Raw genomic sequence first — 11,195 nt, 5'->3', positions numbered from 1 at the left:
TAGAGAGTATAATGCTAAGTGAAATAAGTCAGTCAGAGAAAGATAAATACCAAATGATTTCGCTCATATGTGGAATTTAAGAAACAAAACAGATGAAGAAAAAAAAAGAGAGAGAGAGACAACCAGACTCTTAAAAATAGAGAACAGGGGCGCCTGGGTGGCTTAGTCGGTTAAGCGTCCGACTTTCGCTTAGGTCATGATCTCACGGTTCGTGGGTTCGAGCCCCACGTTGGGCTCTGTGCTGACTGCCAGCTCAGAGCCTGGAGCCTATTTCAGAGTCTGTATCTCCCTCTCTCTCTGACCCTACCCTGCTCATGCTGTCTCTCTCTCTCTCTCTCTCTCCTAGAAATAAATAAAAAAATATTAAAAATTAAAAATGGAACTACCCTATGATCTAGCATTACACTCCTAGGTATTTATTCAAAGGATACAAAAATGCTATTTTGAAGGGGCACATGCACCCTAATGTTTATAGCAGCACTATCAACAGTAGCCACATTATGGAAAGAACTCAAATGTCTACTGACTGATGAATGGATTAAGAAAATGTGGTGTGTACACACAATGTAATATTATTCAGCAATGGAAAATGAAATCTTGCCTTTTGAAGCAATGAAGATAGAACTAGAGTTATTATGTTAAGCAAAATAAGTCAGTCAGAGAAAGACAAAACAAATATATGATTTCACCCATATGTGGAATTTAAGAAACAAAACATGAAAATATGGGAAGGGAAGGAAAAACAAACTAAAATAAAAATAGAGAGGGAGGCAAACCCTAAGAGACTGTTAAACAGAGAGAACAAACTGGGGGTTGCTGGAGGAGAGGGAGGTGGGCTAAATGGATGATAGGCATTAAGGAGGTACTTGGGATGAGAACGGGGTGTTTTATTTATGTGATGAATCACTAAATTCTACTCCCAAAACCAATACTGCACTATATGTTAACTAACTTGAATTTATTTTTTTAAGTCAACAAAAAAAAGTAAAAATAAAACTATGGCAAGATTCCTCTACCCATTTGTTACATGGCTAAAATAAAAAAAAAATTCTAATACCAAGTGCTGACAAGGAAACAGAGCAACTAAAACTCTTACACACTACAGGTGGATCTCAAAGGAATTATGGTGAATAACAAAAGCCAATCTCAAAAAGTTATGTACTGTATGATTCCACCTATATAATATTTATGAAACTACAAATTATAGACATGAAGTAATTAGGAGTTTCCAGGGATACTAAGGTGAGTGGAGGAAAATGACTGTTGATATAAAGGGGTAACATGAAGGATCTTTGTAGTAATGAACAGTCCTGTACCTCAACTGTGGTGGTCATGCTTACAAAGCAACATGGATGGAACTTGAGGCTGTTATGCTGAGCGAAATAAGTCAGGCAGAGAAGGACATTTACCATATGTTTGCACGTATAGGAGGATTAGGAGGATTAGGAGGAACTTAATGGAGGACTGTGGGGGAGAAGAAGGGGGGAAATCGGGGAGAGAGGGAGGTAGGCAAACCATGAGAGACTCTTACATGTTGAGAACAAATGGAGGACTGATGGGTGTCGGGGGGAGGGGAAGGGGGGTGATGGGCATGGAGGAGGGCACTTGTGGGGATGAGCACTGGGTGTTATATGGAAACCAACTTGACAATAATCCATTAAAAAAGGAAAAAAAATTTACATGTGTGATAAAATTTTATAGACTAAACATACATAATAAGTGCATGCAAAAATCAATGAAATTTAAATAAATTTAATTATGACACTGTATTATACTTCTGCAAAATGTTATCATTGAGAAAAAGTAGGTGAAGGGTACACAGGACCTCCCCTATATGGTTTTTAACATCTTCTTGTGAATCTTATTTCAAATCAAATATTAAATTTTCATAGAATTGTATACCTAAAAGTTCACTTTACTGTCTACTTAAAAAAAATAAAATTAGGGGCGCCTGGGTGGCTTAGTCGGTTAGGCGTCCGACTTTCGCTTAGGTCATGATCTCGTGGTTCGTGGGTTCGAGCCCCGCGTTGGGCTCTGTGCTGACTGCCAGCTCAGAGCCTGGAGCCTGTTTCAGTCTGTGACTCCCTCTCTCTCTGACCCTCCCCTGCTCACGCTGTCTCTCTCTCTCTCTCAGAAATAAATAAAACATTAAAAAATTTAAAAAAAATAAAATTAAAGTTATAGAAACACTATATATTTTCTAGAACTGTGATTTTCTATCAAAAGGTGTACATTAACATCACTTGTGGAGCTTTATAAAAACATATGTGCTCCTTTACCCAAAAAATACAAAAATACTAATTCAAAGGGATACATGTACCCATATGTTTATGGTAGTATTATTTACAATAGCCAAACTATGGAAGCAGTCCAAGTGTCCAAAATGGATAGGAAAATGTGGTATATCTACACAGTGGAATATTATTCAGCCATAAAAAAGAATGAAATCTTGCCATTTGTAAGGACATGGATGACGAGAGAGAGTAGTATGCTAAGTGAAGTAAGTCTGTCAGAGAAAAGACAAATACCATATGTTCTCACTCATATGTCAAATTTAAGAAACAAAACAAAGGAGAAAAGGAAAGAAAAAGAAAAACCAAGAAACAGACTCTTAAATATAGAGAACTGATTGTTTCCACAGGGGAGGTAGTTAGGGGGATGGGTGAAACAGGTGATAGAGATTAAAGAATAATACACTTGGGGCGCCTGGGTGGCTTAGTCGGTTAAGTGTCCGACTTTCGCTTAGGTCATGATCTCGCGGTTCGTGGGTTTGAGCCCCGCGTCGGGCTCTGTGCTGACTGCCAGCTCAGAGCCTGGAGCCTATTTCAGAGTCTGTGTCTCCCTCTCTCTGACCCTCCCGTGCTCACGCTGTCTCTCTCTCTCCTAGAAATAAATAAAAATATTTAAAAAAAAGAGTAGTATACTTGTCATGATGAATAAATTAAAAGAAATAAAAAATATAAAAAGAAAACAACAAAAAAAATATATATATATATGTGCCTCAGCCACACCCCCACAATTCAATTCTGATTTGACAATATGGGATGGGACCTGGGCATTTATGATTCTCTGATTCATGCACTATAGGTGCACCCCTAAAGTGGATGTCCACCTCTTTAAAAGTGGAGGGACAGGGGCACCTGGGTGGCTCAGTCAGGTAAGCGTCTGGCTTCTGCTCAGGTCATGATCTCACGGTTCATGGGTCTAGGCCCCGCATCAGGCTCTGTGCTGACAGCTCAGAGCCTGGAGCCTGCTTCAGATTCTGTGTCTCTCTCTCCCCCTACCCCTTCCCCTACTTGCACTGTCTCTCTCAAAAATAAACATTAAAAAAATTAAAAGTGAATAACATACACACACAAATATGAACAGTAGTTGTGAGTTGTGTGATCACAGGTAATTATAATTTATTGCTTGCTATAACAAATATGAATTTTTGTGCAGTTAAAATAACAACAAAAGCTTTTAAAAAATATTCAGTTCATCATTCCAGCTAGTAGAGATATTTTATCTTTGATATCCATTTATGTCCTATCTCTATTCCCAGTCTCATGCCATGCAATATCTGATGAGTAGATCTTTTCTGTTCTCATCTACATCACTGATAAAAGTGTTAATTAGAACAAAGTCCTATGTCAGTCCTCCTTCTACCTTAATAATGATCAGCAATCTCTGAGATCAGTTTTACTTATAAAGATCTATCCAAATTCTACTCTTATCTAATTTACTATTTTTCATCATTTCTATAAGATGAGAGGTATTTTTGTGCTTTGCTGATATCTAAATATACCACATCTACCACATTTTCCAGGTCTGTTACTTCAAAGTGACCCTGAAACACTCTTCTGGTACTTAATAAAGGATATTAAACTATATTACCTTTTCTGCCCAATTACATAGTTAAGACTCTTTTGGGCACAGCCTATGACTTATATTTCCTCACAAACTCCATAGCAAGACATTCAATTCCATTCATTCAACAAATACTTATTGATACTCCATTATGTGCCAGGTACTCCTCTGGACTAACATTCCTTAGTATAAAGAAGTAATTAAGTATTCATAGCAGTATTCTCTCAACATCCAACCCTGGGTAAATAGCTACCTGCCAGGTCTGGTCCTGCCATGTCTGCCACAATGTCCTTCCTATTCCTGATCCCGGAGCTTGAAAGACTTTCTCACTGACATCTATCCAAATCACTAGATAGGCTTTTACAAAATTTTGAGAATGATTAAACTACCATACCATCATTGCCTTTTCTATAAATAGTCTCTCCTTCTACTGGGCTCTCATAGTGTCTTATGTATAACATTCTTATAGAACTTAGTGTATTCTGCTTTTTATCATACTTATCTGTCTGCATGTCTTATCTTACCCCCTAGATCATAAGCTCCCTCTGAAGGCAGGAACCATGGCTTAATCAGCTCTGTACACCCAGAAAAGTTTTACCATGCGTGGCATCTGGCGATGTTGAATGATCAAAAAAGAGAAGAGCAGCCCCTTAAAGCAGTTGTCAGGCTTACCTGAACCTCTACCAACCAGTCCACAAGAATGGCCCTCATGCAACTGCTGATGTCAGTCTGCCTGTGCATGTATTTTGTAAGTATGAACTTGTCCTGGCAGCAATAAAAAAGAAATATTAATAAATAAGCTCTTCTTTTGGTTTAAAAATTGTAACTTAGAAAAAATTCTTGCAACTAATATCTCAGAAAAATAAATTGTAATAAGATAATTCATTCACAGTTCTACCTCATTATTTTCAGCTGGTATCAGATAGGAGCAGATTAAAGTATCTTTTTCTAGACAAGTTCTAGTTATCCTTGGGAAATGGATGCACATCATATTCAAGTGTCAGGGTGGATAATGAGGATTCCAGGGGGTATATGGAATATAGGCAGGAATAGGCCTATGACTACAGAAAAATACCAGAGAGGTTCTGCCCCTTCGTTGCAATTCAATCCAATGCACAATGCCACGATGTGTAAAGCAGTGCTTCTCAAACTTTAACATGTGTACCATCTAGGGATCTTTAAAATTCACATGCTAATTTAGAAGGTCTGGGGTGGGGCTAGGTTTCTGTATTTCTAACAAAATCCCAAGTGAAATTGACAGTGCTAAGGCCCATACTTGTAGTTTAACAAAAGTTATCTCTTACTTCCTCCAAGATATACTAGAAAAATTGAAGGATCTGGAGTCAGTTAAACAAATGTTATGTCTCTAGAGAGAAGATAAGATATTCATCCTCCCTCTTATGCATGGCCTGCTAAACTTGGTAGATAGTTGGTAGATAATCTTGGCTCCATCTGCTCCATTGAGAGAGAGAGAGAGAGAGAGAGAGAGAGAAAAGAAAATTTGGAAATCAATGAATTTTAGTGGTCAGGGAGACTGGCAGATATCAAAGGAGAAAGAAAATTTCACCAGGTTAGAGAGTGATTTTACATATGATGCCAGAAACTTGGATAGAGAAGGGAAAAGATCTCTAAGAGCAGCCACTTGGAAAGAGAATACTATTTCTGTGTCTGAGACTGTCTCCTCAACAGTTAGAGGTGCACGCTTATGATCTTCAAAGTCATCAGTCTTTAGCCCATATCCCACCTCTACCATATAGTAGTTCTGTGATTCTGAGCAGTTTTTCCAATCTCTAAAAAGGAGATAATAATACCTACTATCGTGGAGTTCCTGGGAGAATTAAACAAGATAATGTGCATAAATCCCTTAGCATAATGTCTAACTTATAATAAGCTACTAGTAGATGTCAGTTGTTGCCGTTGTTATTTTAATCATCATTATTACCTCCCCTTCAACTTGCATTTGAAGGATGGAATGATAAGAAAATGAGACCTAGGAAACCTCCCTCTCCAACAGCCACCTACATACCTCTCTCTCCTTCATGTAACTGAAGATATCCTTGGCATATATTGAGTTGAAAAATGGATCATTGTGGTTCTTGTCAATATCTGCCAATGGGGTCATCTGCTTGGAAATCACCAAAAAAGCATTAGGAGGAGAAAGATTCCAGGGAAGGCTTAGCACATACACACAAATGATGCACTCCTTTCTTCCCACTGTCAATTTCTGCTAAGTTTCCTCAAAACTTATATATCCTGGGCCATAACAGAGCACCCCTAGGTCCTTCAATCCTCATACTGCTAAGTGACCAAGAAATGTTTAGTCCTCCTTGTACATGTCTGCTCTGCCCTAGGGACTAGACACCATTTTTACAGGTAAGTTCAAGACTCTCCAAGAAAAACACTTATTTTACGACTTCAACTTATGTCACCTGTCTTCTTAGGTCACTTGTTTTGTCTCAATGCTTTGATCTAATCCAATTCAGCTTCTTGGTAGCCTTTTCCTCCTTTCTACACCTTTACCCAGGATGTTTTGCATACAAGAAGGGTATTTCTCCTCCTGCCTGCCAAATCTCATCCCTTCATCCTTCCAATTTACAACTTAAATAACATTTTCCTTGGGGTGCCTGGGTGGCTCAGTCAGTTAAGCGTCCGACTTTGGCTCAGCCCCATGTTGGGCTCTGTGCTGACAGCTCAGAGCCTCGAGGCTGCTTTGGATTCTCTCTCTCTGACCCTCCCCTGCTCACACTGTCTCTCTCTCTGAGAAATAAATAAATACATTAAAAAAAATGACATTTTCCTTGAGAGATGCCTCTGTGGACTTTACCCATCTTTGACCAGAGCCCACTGTAATGCAGATTGCAATTACTAAGAAAGGTAATCTCCTGAAAGAAATTGGCTAACCACTACTGTAAATACCAGTTTTGTGTACACACACACACACACATACACACACACACACACACCATTCCAGATCCTTGCGGGTATTTCTTGAAATAAATACTTTCTAATTGTTTGGATGTATTTCTATGTCAATTGGAAAGTCAAGAGATCCCACGAGGCTAACTTTATTTACTATAGTTTACTATATGCAGATCAATTGCTTAGAAAGGCAAAAAAAATAAATAAATAAAAAACACTTCTTTACTAGCAGCCACCTACGGGATAACAAAGAACACATTATCTAATTTAAGAAGGAAGAGAACACAATACCTCCTCTTGTGAACTCTTGCTCCAAGGTGAGGAAGGTCTATTGGAACTGTATTCACAAGCACTTGACTTGCTTGTGGTACTGAACTTGGCCACACTGAACATGGTAGCAGTGCTGGACATGCCTGTTCTGGATTCAGGGGCAGTGTTGGACACATGTGAGCTGGTTTCAACTTGGAGGATCAAGAAATCTTTGAGAAAGTTATCTTCCTTGTGGGTGGAATTCTCTTGCAAGGCCAACGGCTCCTTCAGGGACAACTCCTTATCAGTGGTGGGTTTCTCATTTAAGGCACATATCTCCTTGAAATGGAATGTCTCATTGAGGGTAGGCCTCTCCTGCAAGGCCAAGGGCTCCCTCAGGATAGCTTCTTCCTCAATTGTGGGATTCTCCTGCAAGGCCAAGGACTCCCTTAGGATGGTCTCCTCCATGCTGGGCTTCTGAAAAGCCAGTGGCTGATTAATAAGGGACTCTTCATGGGTGATATTATCTTTCAAGGCCAACTGCTTCTTCAAGAGAAACACCTCCCCCTGAGCAGTAGGTTTCTTCTTTAAAGATAATTGCTTCACAATGCTTGTTGTTGCCACCTCAGCAGAGAGCCCCTTCTTCAGAATCAATGGTTTATTTAAAAGGGATTCGTCTCCAGTAGTGCTTTTCTCCTGCAAAGCCAACAGCTTCTTCAAAGAGTACTCTTTGGTATCAGTCTTCTTCTGCAAGCCCAAAGCCTTCCAGAAGAGGGACTCATCTTTGTTGGTAGGTTTAACATGCAATGAAAATGGCTTCTGAGAGAGGAATTCCCCCTCAGTTGTAGGCTTCTCTTCTAAGGCCAATGGTTCTTTACTATAGGATTCTTCTTCAGTGGTGGTCTTTTCTGCCAAGGCCAATGGATTAGTTGAGAGGGACACATCCTGCAGAGTGCTGTGCTTCTCTTTCAGTGCAGATGGATCCTGGAAGAGGAACTCCTCTTCAGTTATAGGCTTTCTATGAAAGGTCAATAGATTTTTAAAGGATGACGCTTCTTCAGAGGTGGTCTTCTCTGAGACTGGTGGCTTCTTTACAAGAAATGCCTTCCCCTGAGTGATTTGCTTTTTCTTTAAAGAAAAAGGTGTCTTGCTAAAGACTGCCTCCTCAGTTGAAGACTTCTTCCTAAGTGACATTGGCTCCATACAGAAGGAATCTTTATCTTTGCCAATCATATTTGGCACGTCCAATAGCTCTTTGCAGATGGACATCATTATTTGAGTGGCACACTTTTTCTTCTTTAAAGATAAAGGCTCCTTGATTGAGACTACATTTGTGCTAGGTTTCTTCCTAAAGGAAACTGATTCCATAAGAAATTCATCTTCACTATCAATATTCTCCTGCAATGGCTTCTTCAAAAGAGCCCCCTCCCCCTGAGTGGTGTGCTTTTCTTGCAGTATAGATGATTCTTTGAAGAGAGACTCCTCCTTGGTGGTAGGCTTCTTTTTAAAGGACAATGGCTCCTTAATGAGTGACTTCTCTCCAGAGGTGGTTTGCAATACTAGTGGCTTCTTCAAGCAGGACATCTTACCCTGAGTAGTACACATTTTCTTCTTTAAAGATAATAGCTTCTTGGTGGGGGTTGCATTCTCGATGGTACATTTCTTCTTAAGAGCCAAAGGCTCCTTTAAAAGTGACTCCTCCTCAGTTGGAGTCTTTTGCAAGGTCAATGGCTTCTTCAAGACGGACATCTCATCCTGAGTGGTGTGCTGCTCTTGTAACATGGATGGCTCTTGGAAAAGGGACCCATTGGTAGTAGGCTTCTTCTTGAAGGACAGTGGCTCTTTAATGAGTGACTTTTCTCCAGAGGTGGTCTTTTGCAATTTTAGTGGCTTCCTCAAGTGGTACATCTTCCTCTGAATAGTACACTTCTTCTTTACAGGTAACGGCTTCTTGGTGGAGTTTGCCTCCTCGGTAGTACGTTTCTTCCTAAGGGACATTGGCTTTATATGAAGTGTATCCTTACTGTCTTTGTTCTCCTGCAATGTCTGTGGCTTCAAGAGAACCTCATCATCATCAGTGGTGTGCTTCTCTTGCAATACAGAGGGCTCCTGGAAGATAGACTCCTCCTTAGTGGTAGGCTTCTCTTTAAAATACAATGGCTCCTTAATGAGTGCCTTCTCTTCAGAGGTGGTACTCTGCAATTCTAATGGCTTTTTTGAGTGAGTCATCTTCTCCAGTGTAGTACACTTCTTCCTTAAAGATAATGGACTCAAGGTGAGGACTGCATCCTTGACAGCATGTTTCTTCTTGAAAGCCAGTGGCTCCTTAATAAGTGACTCCTCTTCCGAGGTGGTCTTCTGCAATATTAGTGGTTTCTTCATATGGGACATCTTCCCCTGCATGGTATACTTCTTCCTTAAAGATGACACCTTCTTGGTGGGGGTTGCCTCCTCTGTTTTAGGCTTCTTTCTAAAGTTCATTGGCTCCATAAAGAAGGAATCCTCTTCAACACTGATGTCCTGCAAAGCCAAATCCCCCTGATATGTGCACATCTTCTTTAAGGATAATGTTCCTTTGGTGATGGCTTCCTCCTCAGTTTTATTCTTCTTCCCAAAAGTCATTAGCTCTATAGCAAATTCATCATCACTATCAGCCTCCTCCTGTAAGGATGGTGGCTTCTCCACGAGGGATACCTCCCCCTGATTTTTGGACTTCTTTAAAGATAATGACCTCTGGATGAGGGTTGTGTCCTCAGTAGTGGGTTCCTCTTCTAAAATTATTGGCTTTTTGAAAAATGATGCCTCTTCAGTAGTGGTTGCTTTGGATATGGTAGATATCTCCACGTTTGGTACCAAGGAAGTAGAGACTACTACTGGCGAAGGTTCCAGCTTATAACTGTAAAAGAAACAATGTCTGGGTAAGAATAATGTAGTTCCCAGAATCCTCACCTACCATCTCATTTTGTTGCTGAATTTACCAAAGGTATAGAAGGGGAAAGGGTTTTAACCTCAAGAGACAGATTAAAAGGTAAAAATCAATGGGTACCATACTGAACCAACTAGGTAGTATGCTGTATAGTTTCTATGGCTTAGGTTCTCACACTTTTCTGAAAAATTTCTCTGAAAATCCATGTTCTGTTTTCCTATATATGACTTATTTACTTTATTTATATACAAAGTCTTTATTATAATACCACATTGTATGAGTTACCTGCTATAGTATCAGTCTCCCTCACTAGCTGCATTTATTTATCTTTGTCTATCAACATCAGGCATCTGGCAAAATGCAGGCTGAAATTAATATTGTTTGAAGGGTTATGAGAAAGAATTATGAGAAGCTTATGAAAGGCTTATGAAGGCTTATAAGAGAAAGGAGGGCTGGTACTTAATATTGGTGGTATCTCCTTTTTTTAAGTTTGAACTATAGAATATTTTACTTTATATTTTTATTGATTTATTTTCAAATTAGTTAACATACAGTGTCATTTTGGCTTCAGGAGCAGAACCCAGTGATTGCACTAGTAGGAATTTATCTAAATGATATAAAAATGCCAATCCAAAAGGGCAAATTCACCCCAATTTTTATAGCAGCACTATCAACAATAGCCAAATTATGGAAAAGAGCCCAAATGTCCATTAACTAACGTTGGTGGTATCTAACCACATCCCTTTCATCCTAGGCTATTAATGAGATACTTTCCCAGTGGAGATAATAAAAAGATCAAAATAGACATTTGTTGTTCACATGTGTCAGATTCAAAGCTTTGTTCTCAACAGGATTTCATCATGACCAAATCACTGAAAGACTAGAAATAAGAATAAAAGAGGACTGAAGAATGCAATCATCAGTCTCAACAAAAAAAGTCTCTCCAAAAGACTAGATACCATATGATTCCACTTATATGAAATGTCCAGGAGAGACATACCCATAGAAGTATATCCATGAAAGAAAGAAGATTGGTGGTTGCCTATGGCTAGAAAGGGGTAGAGAGGAGACTAGAAAGGGGGACTGGGAAAGGAAAGGGACTACTAGTGGGTTCAAGTTTCTTTGGGGGGTGTTGAAAAGTTATAAAATTAGATAGTGGTGATGGCTGTACAACTCTATGAATATAATTTAAAAACCACAGTATTGTTTTTATTTTTATTTATTTTTTTTACAAATAGTTTATTGTCAAATT

The 11,195-nt window shown here is 39.3% G+C and overlaps 1 protein-coding gene across 1 annotated transcript in view; it reads right to left on the bottom strand.

Annotated features, from left to right (window-relative positions):
• CCNB3 (cyclin B3) overlaps window positions 1-11,195 on the bottom strand; it is a 59,836-nt gene that overhangs the window by 30,970 nt on the left and 17,671 nt on the right. The window contains exons 5-7 of the mRNA XM_039221174.1: window positions 7,060-9,913; window positions 5,876-5,971; window positions 4,522-4,614 (exon numbers count right to left, since the gene is read on the bottom strand). Of these exons, the coding sequence (XP_039077105.1) occupies window positions 4,522-4,614; window positions 5,876-5,971; window positions 7,060-9,913 (3,043 nt within the window). The remainder of the gene's footprint in view (window positions 1-4,521; window positions 4,615-5,875; window positions 5,972-7,059; window positions 9,914-11,195) is intronic.

The sequence above is a fragment of the Hyaena hyaena genome, unplaced genomic scaffold (genome assembly GCF_003009895.1).
Source record: "Hyaena hyaena isolate Hyena2069 unplaced genomic scaffold, ASM300989v1 scaffold_960, whole genome shotgun sequence".
NCBI lineage: Eukaryota > Metazoa > Chordata > Mammalia > Carnivora > Hyaenidae > Hyaena > Hyaena hyaena.
The sequence above is the reverse complement of the archived record's forward strand: the minus strand, read 5'-3'. Positions and strand labels throughout refer to the sequence as shown.